The sequence below is a fragment of the Clarias gariepinus genome, chromosome 11, assembly GCF_024256425.1.
Source record: "Clarias gariepinus isolate MV-2021 ecotype Netherlands chromosome 11, CGAR_prim_01v2, whole genome shotgun sequence".
Taxonomy (NCBI): domain Eukaryota; kingdom Metazoa; phylum Chordata; class Actinopteri; order Siluriformes; family Clariidae; genus Clarias; species Clarias gariepinus.
Genome location: NC_071110.1, coordinates 8629387 through 8648319, shown reverse-complemented (window position 1 = coordinate 8648319; position 18933 = coordinate 8629387). Strand labels below are relative to the sequence as shown.

At 37.9% G+C, this 18933-nt stretch overlaps 1 protein-coding gene across 1 annotated transcript in view; it reads left to right on the top strand.

Moving 5' to 3' along the window:
- Nucleotides 1–10919, top strand: part of nphs1 (NPHS1 adhesion molecule, nephrin) — a 143949-nt gene extending 133030 nt beyond the window's left edge. Inside the window, exons 24-29 of the mRNA XM_053507759.1 lie at nucleotides 967–1077; nucleotides 1632–1674; nucleotides 3902–4019; nucleotides 7550–7625; nucleotides 7735–7850; nucleotides 8828–10919. Coding sequence (XP_053363734.1) covers nucleotides 967–1077; nucleotides 1632–1674; nucleotides 3902–4019; nucleotides 7550–7625; nucleotides 7735–7850; nucleotides 8828–8947 — 584 coding nt within the window. The 3' untranslated portion in view covers nucleotides 8948–10919. The remainder of the gene's footprint in view (nucleotides 1–966; nucleotides 1078–1631; nucleotides 1675–3901; nucleotides 4020–7549; nucleotides 7626–7734; nucleotides 7851–8827) is intronic.
- The last annotated feature ends 8014 nt before the right edge of the window (nucleotides 10920–18933 follow it).

Sequence of the window (18933 nt, the reverse complement as noted above, 5' to 3'; positions counted from 1 at the left end):
GTGATAAGCCTTTAAATGTTAAATTCTTCAAAATCAGTGAATTCATTTAAAATCTCTACAGTCAAAACACAAACTGTACAATCTTCCATGTTTTGCGAGACTACTGTATACTTCGTCTTCTACTTTCAAGTAATTGGTGCAATACTGCCATCTATTGAACTGGAGGGCGATCCAAAGACATCACATAGCTAAATATAATCTGAGTGACCCACACAGAGCCCTGATTTCAACCCTACTGAACATCTTTGGGATTAAATGGAATGCCAACTTCACCCCATATCAAGCTTTGGCTGCAAAATTATCTGTTGTAATTGCTGGCACTTAAACAACTGCTGTGGTATTTCTGTTTGGGAAATTGTTCATATCCTACAGTGTCCAAACCCAGGCTTTCTCATCATTTAATTATCATGTGTTTATTTTAAATGTAAGTATTATTTTTTTTAACCCAGTTATTTTAGGTTCCTTAACAAGGCAACCAATCCAAATTCATTTATAAGAAATTAGAAAAAAAAGAAAAAGAAGCGGCTCACTGAGTCACTAACATACATGTTAATTTATTATATTGACATTTATCAACATTCACACATAAATGAGAAAAATTAGTGTAGCTTTTGTAAAACTTACAGGATATTTTTGCATAAAAATATTAACATATTAGGGTAATTACAGATTTCTAAATGAGGCCAATTGTATATTAATTATGTGTATTTGTTGCTAGTTGAAAGGTGTGTGTACAGGGTATTAAAACAAAGATTTGACAAACAACTAAAAGATGGACAATTGTGAATAATATATACATATAAAATGTCAAATTCATAATTAATATTAAAATAAATCAAATATGTAAAATAAAAAGAGAAAAAGAAGAAGAAGCCTTGCTGCCAGACTCAGACTTTATTAAATCTATATTAAATGTTCAGCTGCAATTATCCACTGTCTCAAACAGTTCTACATGTCTTTCTTCAGTTCAAGCTATACCGGTGTATGTCATCCCCATTCTCGTGGGAATCTTCCTGCTGGGCAATGCCTTAGGCTTCTTTCTGTTGGTCAGGTGGAGGAAGGGACAGAGTCTGAAAGGTAAAGAATAGAGAAGTTGGCATGCCTCTTCTTCACAGTAGTGTTGTTAGACAGCATGTACTACTTCCACCAGCAAGTGTATAGCACTCAAAAGGAACAGCCTGTCTGCATTCTAATACGCCTGTCACTTTCAAATCCATCTTTCTCTGTCTCATCTCACCCTCATCTCCGCACACATCTGTCGTGTCTCTTTTCCTAAGCAGCTGTCATTTCCGCTCTCACTCTTCTCGCCTTTATCTTGCCCTATTCCTTTCGATCTTCTTTTTCTGTTCTGTCGATCTCTTTCGGTTTCACTCTGTCTTTACTTGACTCTCAATTTCCCTTAAATCATTTTGTATTTCCGTTGCATTTCATTTTTTTTTCTTTTTGTTGATGTCCTCACCGTTCTTCATTTGTTTGAAAAAAGAAAATAGCATTTTTGCAAATGTGATGTGATTTGTAGAGATGAGTTTAGAAATAGAAGACAAATATCTCAGTGTGACCTGTTTTCATATAATAACAGCACAGCACCCATGAATCTTACCCCCCTTTTCTTTATTTTTTTTTCCCTCCAGAGGGAGCAGTCAGCTTTTCAGAGGGCAAGAGGAGCGATGAGGGGTGAGGCATGCTAATCTCTTGATCTGAATTAAATAAAGCTACAGCAGCAGTTATTAAATCCCAGCTTATAGAAATAGTACAGCACTTAACAACATTATCTATACCCATAAATTAGCATTGGTAGCAAGTGTGTGATTACCACTGACAAGATTATTTGGCATTTAGCTTCTGTATACCACCACATTAAATTTACAATGCAACATTCAAGGCGTGAGTGATGTCAAGACTTTCAGCATTAATTCAATGGGTTTGACAAACGTATGGCATTTATCTCCTTGAGTAATCATTGAGTAATAAAGGAACAGGCCACACTTGGCCATGCAACTGCCTGTCAGTCATTTGTTCTATTTTCTATGAGAAAGTCCCTGAATGGTTAATGTTAAACCTCTTGAATTAAAGCTAAAATTCCTGACCTCACATTCTTGTCTTTGATACAAAATGTGTGGAACTACAGTTAATGTATAAAACAAAACTGCTATTGCCATTGACTACAAAACATCTGGCCATTGTTAAAGGTTCTGCCATGCATGTCTACAGTCCATAATTATATTAGTCGAGGTAATGCTGCCAAATAATAGAATAATGCTTCTTTTTTCTCCAAATAAGAGAAATATTATCACCTTAAAATTTATATACATTTTATATACAGTGCTTAACAATCAAATGATCACCAATTAAATCTAATAAAATATACTTAGTTTAAGACTTTAGATTTACAACAGAAGCAGCTGCATTATGTAACACGCAAGGAAAAACTTCACCTTTAAAAGCTGCCAGTTGCCTTTTCATTAGCACAGCAAATATGCAGATATACTGTATATGTGGTGCTACAGTAGCTAACATTAACTAAATAATGAGTAAGCAAGATGACATTTTTTTTTTTTTTTTTAAATATGCTGTACCTGTTGTGATAACCATGTGTGTGTACACGTGCACTCGTCATACCTGTATATGAACAGTAACTGGTACTAAAATATAGAATTTTGGTATGACCAGAAAAAAACTACATATAAAACTTTATGTACAGAGTATTTAAAGAATACCTTAAAAACACAACCCACTAAAGTAACAAAAATTTTAAATGCACCTCAAAGAACCCAAAAAAAGCAAGTACACAACAATTTCATCAAACAGCTGATAGTAACAAAAGAAAAGCTCACCTTTGTTGTTTTCTTAAAAACATTTTTTTTTTCTTTTCAAACAAAGAGGGCAATAACTTTATAACATAGGTGATCCCTGGCTTTAATAAATCTAACAGCATGGATGTTGGACAGCATCCACTTACATGAACTTTAGGGAATCTCATCCAGAACAGGCTAAATATAAATGGCAACAGAACCATTAAACAAATAGAGATGCAACACATGCAAGCCCTCCGTCCATTCATGTAGGAACCTCTGTAGTCCAACTAGGGACCATAAGGGCTAGGAGTGGTTACCACTGTTTTTATTCCAATTTTACCATCATGGTGGGACCTCCGGTCTACATTCACACATGCATTCAGACACAACAGGGAACGCTGAAATGCCAATCAGCCTAAACTGCATGTTTTTCGACTGTGGGAAGAAAACGGGGTACACGGAGAAAAATGAATCACAGACCCCGAGGTGGGAATTGACCCTGGACTCTGGACATTCAAGGTGAACAGGACATGCAAATCAAGCTGAACAGACCTGTGAGATTAAAGCATAAAACCCTAAGCAAACATTTGACAGAGTAATGGAATTATTTAACTAACTTGAGAAGAGTTAAGTTTTCTACAACATTTAAATAAGAGTCACGGTGCATTATATGCCATTTGTAATGAATAAAATTTATACTCACATCACAACCCCATTTTCATTTATTTCCCTATAACAACATGCACCAAAATGTTATTTAAAACTCAATTAACATTTCCCTTTGACTAAAAAAATGTATTTTGCATAAATGTTTATTAATTACACCCCTAGACTTCCCTCACTAGTGAATTTAGGTTCAGTACATTTTATCTGTTGTGTTCCCCACCCCAACTTAAAAAAAAAAAAAACTCATCTTTAAACCATGGTGTTTATTTGGCTTGTCTACTGTTTAAACATACTGTATTAGAAGTTTTAGATCATGCCAACTTTGCTGTTCCCCAATAGAAAATTGCTATAGTAGGTCAGAAGGAGCCTTCAAAATCAAGCTTCCTGTAAACCTTTACTTTTCGAGTAATAGATGAGAAATGTCATGCCCTTTCACACAGGTCATCAGTGAGCAGCAGAGAACCGATCAATGCCTCTGCACAGCGAACCCTTCTCATCAACACAAGCTCAGAGGTAGACACCAGTGGCAGCAGCAGCATCTACGAGTGCTATGGAGAGGTGAGGGCTGGAGTACATGGGAGAGGAAAGGGGGGAAAAGAGAAGAGAAAAAGGGGATGAAAAACCCTGCTGTTATTCCTTCTGGCAACATTGTATACATTTCAGATTTAGAAAAGCGATATGCAAGTACTATCTAATCATACAGTCTTTTAAAGTACTGCACATGTGAAAATAAATGAATCTTGTTTTATAATATATAATATTGTAGCGTTTTTACGCCGAGAAGAATGCTGGAGAGACGAGTGAGCTTATTTGCTACCCAATGCAATGGCTGGGAGTACTTTATTTAGCACACAGCCGGTAATGGCATGAGCAGCAGCTTCACTCAGGAGCCTACCTCTAATTCAGCGTCAGCCTGAACTAGAGCACATTTCACACGTCACACCCAACACACACACAACAGGGCCGAAGTCACTAACCCAAACACCTTTCCCCATCATGGTGAACACACCGACATTCCCGCAAAGCATGCTGGTCGTCAGCCGCCGCCCCGCCCACGCCACACTGCCCCCACCCGAGCTGTGACCGTCCCTGGTCGCCATGAAGAACTCCATTTCGGAGGCGTGGAGGCGGTCGGCGCTGGCGGTGGGAACGCCGGCGTCCTTTGGCAGGTGAGGGATGAACACAAACGTAGTCCTGAGGCGGTCCGGCCTCCACAGAGTTCAATGTTTCCCCGGCGTGCGGCTGGCAAGGCGCAAGACGGTCCCGGTGGAGCAAAACTCGTGCCCGCCCCGCCAACCGCACCCGGTAGATGACATCGGAGAGCCGAGCTATTACCGTACAGGGGCCCACCCAGTGAGACACACGCCCGGCCGAGAGCCCCCTCCTTCTCCTTCCGGAGGAACACACCCACACCTGCTCGCCAGCAGCAAAATCTCGCCCCTGGCTGTGAGTGTCCACACCCATTCGCTCCATGGGTGCCCCCACCCGAAAGTCTTGCAGCGGTGCCCGCGAGCGCTGGGTGGGGCCCTTCTGCCTGGCGATGAGCGGTTCACAGTGCAGCTGTGAGACCGGCGAAACGACTGCGGGTGACGCAGTAACTCGGCTGCACGCTGGCTCGGACGGCTGATCACCGCTGGAGAGCCTGGAGGACTGCACGGGGGAAATGTTCGGCGTCGAGGGTTCTACGTCGTCACGGCGCTCCACTCGCTTGCAGCACCGAGGGTTTCCCGCTCGGTCTGCTACCGGAAGTTCCGCCCCCCGGGTGTGTGCTGCTAACCTGTCCGACTGTGGCTTGGGTCCGAGCAACCTGGCTACCCCGAAGTTACCACGCAGAGTCCCGCCAGACAAGTTCAGCACCGCACCCCATCTCTCTAAAATGTCCAACCCTAAAACGCAGTCCTCCTCGACATTCCCCACTAAGAACTGGTGTGTAAAAGTTCGACCACCCACCTGGACTCGCGCTGTGCGACACGCCCGTACCTTGACGCAGCCCCCAGCAACGGTGCGGATGGTGAAGGCAGGATCAGGCCGTCGGCGAACACGCTTGCTTTGCCCCAGTACTCCAGAGCGCAGCAGCGAAACAGTGGAGCCGGTGTCCACGAGCGCCCGCAGTAAGACGCCATCCAGCACACAGTCAATGTAGAGCCCAGCGCGTCTTACCACGCGTCCTCCCGGCGCTAGTCTAGCGGCTGCTGGTGTACGCTGTCCCGTGCCTCGACCTCGCCGCGAAACGTCGAAGCGCTGCTCGTTGCCTAGCCGCGACGGGTAGCCCTGTCCCCGGCTAGGTTCACGAACCGAGCGCCACTGAGCTGCGGGCGGTCGCTCGGCTCTACCGCCGTGATGTACCGCCGATATGGGCTCAGCGCGATCGGCCTCGCGCAGCGGCAGGACGCTTTGCCGGCTAACAGCGCACGAAGCTGTAGCTTGCTCCGGCGCTTGTGCCGCGCCAGCCTCCGCCCCGAGATCCAGCGCCGGGATTTTATTCTTCCCGCTCCGCGTTGGCTGACGTGGTGTGCTCGCGCTAGCTCCGTCAGGAAAGCGCTTCTTCCGTGCAAGTAGTCGCTCCGCTACTCGGCGGCCCGCTTGGATTTTCTGAAGGTCCTCCGTTGTGCGCTCAAACTCGTGACTCTCCATCCCACTTCTGACACCAATGTAGCGTTTTTACGCCGAGAAGAATGCTGGAGAGACGAGTGAGCTTATTTGCTGCCCAATGCAATGGCTGGGAGTACTTTATTCAGCATACAGCCGGTAATGGCATGAGCAGCAGCTTCACTCAGGAGCCTACCTCTAATTCAGCATCAGCCTGAACTAGAGCACATTTCACACGTTACACACCTCAACACACACACAACAGGGCCAAAGTCACTAACCCAAACACCTTTCCCCATCATGGTGAACACACCGACATCCCCGCAAGGCATGCTGGTCGTCAGCCGCCGCCCCGCCCACGCCACACTATGTACCTTTTTTATTATTTCTCACGTCCAGGGGCTGGAGTTATAAAATTGCTGTTGTGATCAATCATGGTTCTCTAGTGCTGATCCACTTTCTCTAATTCCTCCCAATTTTTCAGCTCTCCAAACAAATTAAATTTGATATTAAAATCCATGTAATTTATCTTTTTTATTCAGATCGGATTATTTTTTCATGAAGATAATATTACCAGAGCGAATCTGTGATTCTAGTGCCATCTGAATCACACACAACAGTAATCATTATGGATTGTGTGTGTCTGTGTTTGGAAAAGATAATATTTTAACCTAATATTAAATAACCAAAAATAATATGAAACAGAATAAATTAAAGGATATAAATAAATATTAATAAATTTATAAATGTTAATTTATTTATAAATAAAATAAATAAATACTGTAAAATATAGGTGGTGCAAATTGATATGCAGTCTTAATTTAATTAATTTTATATTTTTATATCTCTAAAATTTTGAATAACAAAGTACTAAATATGGACAACAGTCAAATGTTAACATAATTATAGCTACTATTGGCAATTAATAATAATAGTTTCATGTTTTAAACCTTAAAATGTTTTAAACCATCACTAGGTGGCCCAACATGTAAACTTATTGCCCAGCTTTAGACAAAAAAATTAATATATCCTCACCATGGTGTCTTGATCACAATATACACTGTAAATTATCTTTAAATATCTTCAGTATTACTCATTTGAGGATCAGACTCAAATGCAATAAAAAATAAAGTAAATCAAAGTAAAGTAAATTATCCAAGGTAAAGAAATCTTTATTCTTTAGTATGTATTAAACTATGTGCTAAACATTCTCTTTATGATTTTCTTTACCAGAAAAATGACATTTATTTAAAAATAATAATAATAATAATAATAATAATAATAATATTGGTGATGAAAACACACCATTTACCCAAACATGAAGAGCAAATGATTCCATAGATGTAATATGGTGATATAGTAGCTTAAAAAATAAACACAAAATTTCATCTCTAAAGTAAAGAATACTTTAGAGTTGCAGCAAAACATGAAAGCATTTTGATTAAAAAAAATGTGGATGTGTTGACATGTCCTCATATTCTTCTGTGTTCTTACCATAGAGCAATCACTATTACTACCCCACTGATGCCTTCAGTCCTGCTCTTTATACTCACCTGGAGACACCAGAGAAACTTGGTAAGAACTCTGTGCACACATTTACACAGATCTTCATTTGTTTGATTTGTGGAATATTCAACAGTCAAGGACAGGTGAAATATGCTAACATGCTAATTTCACCCTGCAGATAGCAGAAACATAACAAACCCGTTCAACCATGATTATGAGGAAGTCCGGGACATTGGCCCATACCAGGATCTGTTTGGGTTGAATCGCCTACCTTCAACTACATCCACTTATAAGGTATGTATGAAATACCACACATTATATTTTACAGTCCATTTTTGTCCAGTGTTGCGTAGTTGCATATCCACGTATTCCAAACCCAACATAGTATGCATATTCAAGTTGTTTCACCTGCATATTATTGGTCCTTTATTATGAGCTCAGTCTGGAATAAATGTTATTAGAGGTTGTTAGGAGCATGCTAGAATGTCATTTAAAAACATGAATAATTACCTTACCTCAAATATACATAGGTGATTGCTCAAGACTTCAATGTCTAACATTTGTTTCTTCAGTTGTGCAAGTCCAAATTAGACCCTTAAGGAGAGTACTATGGAAACTACATGAATAAATCTCCTACACTTAATGTACAACAACAACAAAAAAGTTTGAGTTGGTGATTATTTTAGTCTTGCATACTGCATGTGTTCTCTGACATTTTAAGGCAGACTGTTCTCATTAAAAATGGACATAACAGGGTTGTACAACGTTGAAGAGTTCCAGTAGCATGGCCCAACCTGGCAAGACCTGAATGTTCAGGAGAGGGCTACAGTATTTACAAAACAGACAGGAAGTGTGTGTGGGGTCAGGAAAAACAGCAACAAAATCAAGCGAAGGAAAAGGGTGGGGCTGATTGTAGTAATGTAAGGATTTGAAATAAATGAGAAGGCACGGTGAGAGCATGGAATTCATGAATGACTGAAAATGAAGTTAAACAAACAAGAATTATGATAGAGATAATATATGATGTATATATGACAACTAAAATACCTGCAAAGAATTTTCTTTAGGACTAGGTGGGATTGAAAAAAAAGGGTTACTCATCCTGAGGAGTTGACATGGCCAAAGTAGACTAGTAAATGTAGGCTGCTAGGTAGAACGTGACAAAGTGACTCCCAGGGTTAGACACATAGTGCATTTAACATAAAGGATATATTGTCTTCAACATGTTTAAATCTTTTCTTTAAACTTGATTCTTTTCTTATTTTCTTCAGCAGGGTGCATGGTTTGGTGCAGCGGATTTGTATCCAGTGAGTGGCGTGAACAATTATACCACTTACAATCACAAAAAGAACTCTGAATTGCCCTTTGAACTGAGGGGTGAGCTGGTCTAAGAACTCAGAGCATGACGAACGTGTTTAAGGACCTACAACCCAATCAGGTCGACAAAAATTTAGGGTTAAAGGAGTCTGGCAAAATCTATCACGAATTAACTTGGCTACATCTTAAACTGGAATAAAAATATATATTTTTAATAAAATCTTGACAACAAAGCTGAATTATCATAACAGGATCAAAACAACAAATGCATATAGCTAAATTGAAATTAAAACAACTATTGTTATTTAAATGAACTATTTAACTATTTAAACACATGACTTGAGCAAATCCAAAAATCAGTTCCAAAAAGATAGTCAGGTATTCTCTTTAGAAGTAACACTGAATGAGGGTAAAGTTGAGACTTCAAGTACACATGTGAAGTCACAAATGGCAGTCACAAAATCAACAGCATGACAATACCTGGAAGAGGAAGCCATATCGAGAAGGCCCATGTTCATAGCCAAATGTCATTCAGCTGTATGAAATGGCAGCCCAATCCCTGGAACCTAGTCAATTTGACCATTCAAGATCTGCAAGCATCCAAATCCAAATACTACATGAAAAACATCTCCAAACAAGGAGGGGATGGTTTATGCTGCTTATGTAAGAGATGTGACGAAACCATCCATCACATTGTTAGTGTTTGTGAAACAAAGGCCAACATGTGACATAACAACCTGGTGAAATACATCAACTGGTCACTAGCCAAGGACAACAAGTTATGTGCCGTGTCAATGGTGACACTGGATAAGGTCATGGATAACCCCTCAGCCCAAATCCTTTTGGTAATCTCTGTGTAAACTGACACTAAGGTTGATAATAACCGACTTGACATCAACTATATTGACTTCCTCATCAACCAAACCTATCTAATAGATGCACCGGTTCCGTGTGTAAGTGAAGTGCCTACCATCCAAGTCTCTTGGGGAAGTCTTATGATCTTGGGTTGCTTCAGTTGGTCAGGTCTAGGTTCAGCAGTGTTATGTTCCCAAAAAATGAGGTCAGCTGAATACCTAAATACTTTAGAGGACTATTTTTTTTCATAAATGGATTTTTCCTCCCTGATGGCATGGGCATATTCCAAGATGGCAATTATAGGATTTATCAAGAATAAATTGTGAAAAAGTGGTTCAGGGAACATGATACACAATTTTCACACATGAATAGGCCACACAAACCTTAACCCTACTGAGAATCCTTGGGATTTTCTAAAAGACAATAAATGTGACATTTTATAAACTTTTCAAAACAATGTCACAGACATAATCAAAGCAAAAGATTGTTCAATTAAATATTAGTGTGTGACAAGGGGGTGTATATTTGCCTTCAGTGGCTGATTTGGTCTTTTTATTGAAACTGTACTATATGTAAAATTATTAGATTATTGGCCAAAATATATAAACAAACTAATAAAAAAAATAAACCTATTAAAATTTACTATTGAAATGCAAACTGCATACAGTGCTGTTTTTGGTGATATGGCATTATTTTAAAGTAAAGTATGTGCAAAATCTTGCAATATACACTTTTACTTTGTTACACATTTATGCTTTACTGAAAAACAAAATTTTAAAAAATCACAATGGGTTTGACATTTTGTTGGTAACACAGCAGTGTATTTTTGTGCAAGGTCATACTTTTTAGGTCTGTAGTCATATTGTTTTTTGGGAAAGCTGAGAGGACAGCCTGACAATGTCCAAGGTGAAGATTTCAAGGCCATTGCTGTGTGATTCCTGGAAGTAAACAATACAGCCTTATCTTACAATATCCTTATTTTATTCTCTTATCTTTTCACATGATCTATTGGATAGTATCTGTCATACCAAACTGGTTATACAGAATTGGAAGGGAAATTACATTCTTGGAAAGGTACTTGGGAAAGAGAATGTATTTTAGCATGCAAGATTTTAGGCTGTATATGAACAGTTAGTCACAGTGTTAATAACCCAGTAGCATAAAATAATTATTTGGGGATAAAATAATGAAAAAAAAACCTTACACCTAAAATGCACTAAATGATTAAAAATGCTGCAATTTCTTTTATGTATTTTTTATGTATTCATTTTACCAAATAAATACGTCATTAAATTACAATTTTACTAATTGTTAAATGTAGTTAAACACTATTTCCAAAAATGATGTATCTCAGAATGTGATGTTTTATTTTGTACATTTTGTAAAGTTTATACAGCATGATGAGGATCAGTATTGATTATTAATGATAGTTTTAATCATATTGTACTGTATGTAATCAGATCTAAATTAACATATATATATACGAATCTTTAATAAAATTCCATTTTAAACTATTTACTTGAAAGAAGTGCATAAGAATCATTAATTAATACTATTTATTTTAAATAAGCAATCTGCAACATATTTATAGTTTATAAATTTCATCTTTAGTAATTTCTTCATTCTGGTCAGGGTTATGATAGATCTGGAGCCTTTCCCAGGAACACTGAGTGTAGGGCTAAAATACACCATGGATTGGATGGCACCTTGAACACACATACCCACAAACCTTTATACCTACAGTAGGCTTGTTTAGAATCACCAATACACTGGATGTTTGTTGGGAGGTGGCAAGAAACTGGAGGACATGGAAGAATTCCACACAGACACAGAGAGAACATGCAAACCCCATAACCCCAATTTGTGAGTTTTTTTTTTTTTTAAACCCATCTTGGCACGGTGCCTGGCTGGTAGACACCCTGCTATTTATTATTGAATGAGTGTGGCATTATGGTCTTTAAGCAGACGCTGCATCTGGGCCTCTAATCCTGTTTTCTTAAAATTCGCTGTGGATTTGGACAGAGTCCAATAATGATTATGTATAGTTACTAAAAAATATAATTTACTTTCAAGCGATTTTGTTTTCTTTTTAACAATTGAGGGTTTAAAAAAAATATATATTTTTTTTTTCTTTTTCGGGGTGTCAGTATGGCATGGCTTGGCTCAAAAAGATTCTAGTCAGATAATCATACATGCAACACTGGATTAATTTGACATATACATCATTTGAATTTAAATAAATAAATAATAGATGGTAATTACTAAGGGCAGAGAGAAAGCAATTATAACGATGTGCAGTGGAGGAGAAAGATAGGAAATAAGTCTAACAATTGTTTAAATCTTTGTGGCCTGATTTTATGCAAATTTTAATTTTATGCCATGCCCTGTGCTATTTGTATTTAGATTTACATGTTTGACAGACATGTCACCTGTCATGCATTTTGATAAAAATGAGTTAGACTGTTATAGTTATTTTGCTTGATATAAACAAGCCACTAATTTAGTGTTTGTATCACAATTTCCAACATCAGTACTCATTACATACTGTAGAAGTTGTGGGAGTGTAACATTCTGCATCAGCAGCAGCAGTAAGCTGCTTACCCATGCTTTAACATAAATCACGGACTTTATTGCACTGTGTTAATATTTACTGGATTTAAAACACGAATTTCCTTGCTAATTTAATGACGAAGAGAGTCCCAAGTACTGTCATAGCTGGCAATTTGCTCATCTAATAAGAATCACCATGCAATATGTGGTGTGCCATTTCCCCAGAGGATATTAGCCTAAAAATAGATAAACTCCTAAATTCTCTGTGTAGACTGGAACAAGCATCCTTAGAGACTGGGATACAGAATAGAGCTAATTTACTACAGACTCTTACAGCGATGTGATAAATTGTTATTGGTGTGTGTGTGTGTGTGTGTGTGTGTGTGTGTGTGTGTGTGTGTGTGTGAAGTCTGCTTTCATCTCTCCCACAATTCAGAAACATCTGGATTCCGACACTTGTATATGTGTGTAATTTGGAAGCTGACACAGCAGCAGTGGTGTTTGTTCAATGTCCTGAAACAACATAACATTTTATTATAGGCAGTTAACTCCCTGTAATACAATAACACAATTCCAACATAATAGATGTACAGTATGTTGGTGTGCTGAACTGCATCCAAGTTCTTACCTAAGCGTTAACATGCCATTCATGGTTTCCTTTGTTTATGTAAGAATCATTGTGTAGTTTGTGGTCATTAATGTGGTTACATCATTAAAGTTATTAATTTATTAAGTGCCTAGAAAATCCATAAAAGGGTTGACCAAAGTGCCCTTAGATTCACTCTCACTTACTAATTCTCTATACGGCATTTCTTGTACAGAGTTGCAGGAGGCCAGGAGCCTATCTTAAGGGTCTTTGGGCACTAGGTGGGTACACCATTACAGGGCCAAGCATGCACACAACGCACACTCATTTACACAGTACAGGCAATGTAGAAACACCACTTAGCTTAATCTAAGGTGAGGTTCATCCCAGAGGTATTGAGGTACAGTGTATGGAGTTGAGATCAGGGCTCTGTGAAGGTTACAAGTTTGAGGCTTGCCAAACCATGTCCTCAATGTCCAAACTTGCACAAGGGCATTATCAAGAGCACAAGGGCATGATACTTAAGGGACCTTAAGTACTGTATCAGTAAAACGGAGGTCATAAAGCTACAGCATACAAAGACATTCTATAGGTTGTTTGCCATCATGTGACTGGATGCTGCTATTTTACCACAGTGAAGGTCTAACCTGCCAGAATTTGGCAATGAAGCAATCATAGTATGGAAGTTTGTGATCCCTAGCCTAGATGTAACATGCAATACTTCTTCTTTATGGATCTATAGACACTAAATAAAATGTCAGAGGCCCAGGAAACAGACCAATGAAAAAAAAAAAATTAAGCCAATTGCTAATGTTAACTGCAAACACTCCACAGAGTTGTGTATTTTCACAGTTTAAGGAAGATCGGTGCAATGGTCAGGTGTCCACAATGGCCACATAGTGTATATACCAACCTTTAATTTGCCTCTTCTGTACATAGTTTTTGCAATTATTTTTATCAGACATTTGAAAAAGATAAATCTGTATTTATGCTTTAAAATATATAATATTTAAACATATATTTTTTTTAAAAATCCAGTCCCTGGCTTTGTCCTAGAGCACATCGTGAACAGAACTTTTTCGGAATGTCCCATATCTGAAAAATATCATCAAATGCACCCGCTATTGTTTTGCGAATACGTGAACCCTGAAACTGCTTTCCATGAAGCACAATGTCAATAAGCTTTTGTAATATTTGTTTTCTTTTTTATGGCAAGAAATATTTTATTACATGCAGTTGTACTTACTGAAAAAAATAAATATATCGTTAAATATCTGACCTTTTGACTTAACATTAAATACATTATATTGGGCAGGAATTACAGCCTTTCTCTTTGTGGGCTCTTTGTGGTCTATGAAAGAAATGTGATGTGAATGGTGTAATCAGAAATCACATAAATGTTTGGGGAAGATGCCACATAGAAAAAAGAACTGGAAACCACAGCCATGTTTAATAGTGGAAGCAAAAGCATTTCCACACATACTGTACAATGGAACATGAACTCACAGGGTTGGAACTAAACAGCATGAAGATTGGACAGATTGGAGCAATGAAAAAAGATAAGGCAGTGTGTTTGCAGTTTAGAGTAAAAAAGGTAGTGCACTTACTTAGTGCATGAAGTAAGGTACCCATCATGCATAGTTTACAATGTACACGCCTCTGGAGCTCAGCAATGTTATGTAGCAGTGAATGACCATGTTATCCACTTAAGTTTTTTTTTTTTTTTTTTTTTTTCAATGGTGCCAAGATTCACTGGGCTTAAATTGTAAAAGAGTGAAAAGAGAAATTGGCTGCTACGGCATCCTGACCTTAACCCTATTTATCGTCCTGAGGATTTGCTTTAGAAGAATTTATTGAGTAGTCAAAATTACATATGTTACATATGGTTGTCTAAATAATGCAAACATGAATGTACTCCCTAATTAAAGTTAATTGTCTTCCAAAGATATTAGTTTGTGGGGGTTTTGTCAGCGTCTGGTCTCTGATGTGGGTAATAGAATTTTAAAGCACATTAATACTGATTACCAATTATATGCCAGTAGACTGGTGACCAGATCACAGGCACACCAAGGAGCATGCCTGTGGGTACTAAAGGCTAGCCCGTCTGGTCTTAATATACAGAAAATTAAATGCAACACATATTTAACAACAACAAAAATAAATAAATCCAATGCTGCCCATAATATAAAGAGAACATCTAGTGCACCACACAGATCCTGTCACCAAACTCTATTGTCAGATGTTTTTTTTTTTTTACCTACTTCTTACAATGCTTTTTGCATTTTGAGTAACAAACTTCAGGGTCAGCATTCAGAGCAGGAAAATTTATAATGACCACGACCTATTGAAATTAAATTTTATGCATCTCACCTTTGATTCAAGGGTATCTTTAAAATTGTATTAAATTAATTTTTGTATTAAAGCAGTTTATGGCATTTACATAGGGCGACAAATTGCAACAGTTTTGAAAGAACACATTCTGGGAAAAAAAAGGTTTAGAAGCATATGATCACAATTTGGCCTTGATAGTTTTATTTATTTATTTTTTCATTCTTTGATGCATTTATTACTATTTACTTAATATTTACTGATGAAGGGCTTTATGATACAAAGCCAGATACAAACTTATAAAAACAAAAAAGTATTTGAGCCTGCAGACTTAGGACTATAAGTTTTTATCCATGATATTCCACTTTTTTTATTTAAACTAGAATAATTTTATTATACTGTACTGTATACTGTACAAAGCTAATGTGCTATAAATATTAATTAAGTACTCCTCAAAGCTTACAACACCCTACATAGTCCAAAATCAATGTTTCGGTACTTTTAATGTCTTCCTTTTAAATGTCAACCTTCCTTCTTATACATACTTTTATCCAAAGTTTCCTGGATAATTTAAATAGACTGCTTACTTTGACAATCCTTGATATGTTAACTCCTTGTTTCTATTTAAATTTATAATCAGTTATTATTCTGGTTTACATGTTTGTTTGTTTTTTGTATCAAATAGCAAGGGCAAGTTTTGGAGGGCTTGTTAAGTACAGTATTGGAACAGAGCCCTAATCTGAAGGTAAACACATGTCCATGCACAAATTTGCAGAAGGGGTATACTGTAGAGGAAGGGTGATTTGTATTCTTTCTCTCCCGTATTCACTTGTGAATTTTCCTGGTCAAACAGCTGGCTATTTTTATGCCAGATTGTACTTTGAGGTTTATAGTCATATTGTTGTTTGAGGAAGCTTGACTTGGCAGTCTGTCTCAAACACTTAATGTAACAACCAGGCATACACTACAATGTATATGCTCAATCTTACAGAGGGGTCAAACACAGTAGAAGTAGGAATTAATTTTTCGATATGCATAATTGCACAACCCTGTTAACTGAAATCAACTGCTAATTGGGATTTGTAGAGCAGATGTGCTGAACAGCTGTAAAAGGCTATAAAAATGGCAATGCCAGTGGAGGAGTATGCAAAGGCACAATTTGCCCTGCACAATGGCATTAATTTCTTCTACTGTTCATGCCTTTAGGTGTATACAGTTATCTATTCATCCATCTAGAAACCTTTGTAGTCCAACCAGGGACCGTGGAGGTCATATTGTATTTAATCCTTTCTTTTACTGTAAAACTGTGGTAGGACCTCTGGTCAACATGCACACGCACATTCACACACTACGAACAATTTGGGAACACCAGTTAGATTAATCTGCATGTCTATGCACTGTGGGAGGAAACCAGAGGCCGCAGAGGAAGCCCACCAAGCTAGGGAGAATATGTCGTCTCTAAGCACCTGACGCAGAAATCGACCCCAAGATCTGGAGGTGCACAGCGACAGGCCCGGGTTCGATTCCCAGCCAGTGCCCAAACCCCAGCCACTGGATGCAGTGCCGGTCCCAAGCCCAGATAAATTGGGAGGGTTGCGTCAGGAAGGGCATCCGGCGTAAAACCTGTGCCAAGTTGTAGTGCAGACTGCGTATTCCGCTGTGGCGGCCCCCTGCCGGGACCGGCCAAAAGAACAACAACAACAACATTCTTATTTATGTAATTTTCTAGCAGCATTTTCATGTGTAATTATAATATATGTATAATAAGTTTAGAAAAATACAGCAATAGTGTTAGACTACTATTACACATTATACTGTACATCAAAATGGGTTCTGATGAAGTACCTTAAATAACCGCACTTTTCACCCATGGTGAGCATGGAAAAACATCACAGAAAGCACAAGAAACTTGACAAAGCAAAACATCTCATATGGCCAATTCATAACATGTTGGCAGAATCCATAGCATAACTTAATATACAGGTAAGTAAACAATAAACCAATATTTAACGTTTTAGGTCCAAAAGAAAAAGAGGAATTGTAAAGATTCCAACAGGCAACTGAAGCAAGGGCTAACTGGAGAACAGGTGCATACACTTGGCAAACAAACTGATGTTAAGACAGGGGCAGAGAGAGGAACAGAAACAGAACAGATACACATGACAGAAAAAATGCACATAGTGGGTGATTGTAAGAGCTAACAGCACTCACATACCTGGGTACATTGAGTATCTCTACTTGAGAAAAAGAGATATAAATAATAAAAATAATAAAAATATTTTTACTCGAGTAAAAATAAAACACATCCATTTGCATTTCTAGTTAAAGGACACTAAAAGGAAACTACTCACCTTCAATTTTACTTACTGTATGTATCAAAACTACTGGGCCTGTATTATCTCACTGTAGCCTTTAAGTCATAGTAAAACTCTCTCTCTCTCTCTCTCTCTCACACACACACACGCACTCTCTCTCTCCCTCTCTCTCTCTCTCTCTCTCACACACACACACACACACACACGCACTCTCTCTCTCCCTCTCTCTCTCTCTCTCTCTCTCTCTCTCTCACACACACACACACGCATACACACACACACGCTCTCTCTCTCTCTGTCTCTCTCTTTCCATCTGTTTGTGTCTCCATCTCTTTGATTCCAAAATATGAATGTGCTTTTTTGTTGCTGTCTGCAACCATTTCTGCTTCTTATTTGAATCACCTGCTCTTAATAAAGCAAATAATATAATTAGACTTTATACAGTAGTCAGCAGGTGGTGATACAAATATTATGGTGCTTAAGTACAATACAGTTAGGTATATTTACTTACAATCCACCACTGTCTAGGAACCTCACTTTGTAATTTTGTAACATTTATAGTACATCATATCAGTCTTTTATGTTAGTGATGTTGCAATTTAGTTATTTGTTTTATGTGCTTTTGTTTTTGTTAATAGGATGTTTTAAGGAAGCATTTTAGGAGGCAGATCAAACCTGTGACTCTAGATGTGCCAGGCCAAAGTGCTAATCAATACGCCACCATGCAACCTGGCTAAATGTTAGCCCTACTAAATTATACTTATGTGCAACTAAATTAATTAGACTGTTTTGTGTTTTGCCTTCACACTCAAACTTTTTCACACCACTTACAGTTTTTTCTCAAATGCTAAAACACAAAAGCCAATCCTCTAAACCAAATGACCAGTTGTCTAAACACATTTACTAAATCTATACTGTAAAAAACTACCTATAGAATCTACCCAGAAAATGTGAGGTAACAATTTGCATTAAGTTTGTTTGGGTACATTTCACCCCATATTTTTCATAAAAAGTACCTAAATAAATTAGCTATAACATGCCAATTGAAATTAGGTAAAATCTACTCATTGCATCACATAATGAATTATTTATTAAAATTAAGTAACATTATGTTTATGCAATGAGTAGGCTTTACCTATTTTAAATTGGCATGTTATAGCAAATTTATTTTGGTACTTTTTATGAAAAATATGGGGTAAAATGTACCCAAACAAACTTAATGCAAATTGTTACCTCACATTTTGTGGGTAGATTCTATAGGTAGTTTATGACTAACTAGTCAAAGTTTAACTTCATTTAAAAAGTTCACCCGACACAGTATCATGATTATATATATATATTTTATTAAATAATCAAATAACAGAGAAACAAGGTACAAAACTATCTTTTATAAAAATAGCAGAACAAGAGAATAACACTAAATAAC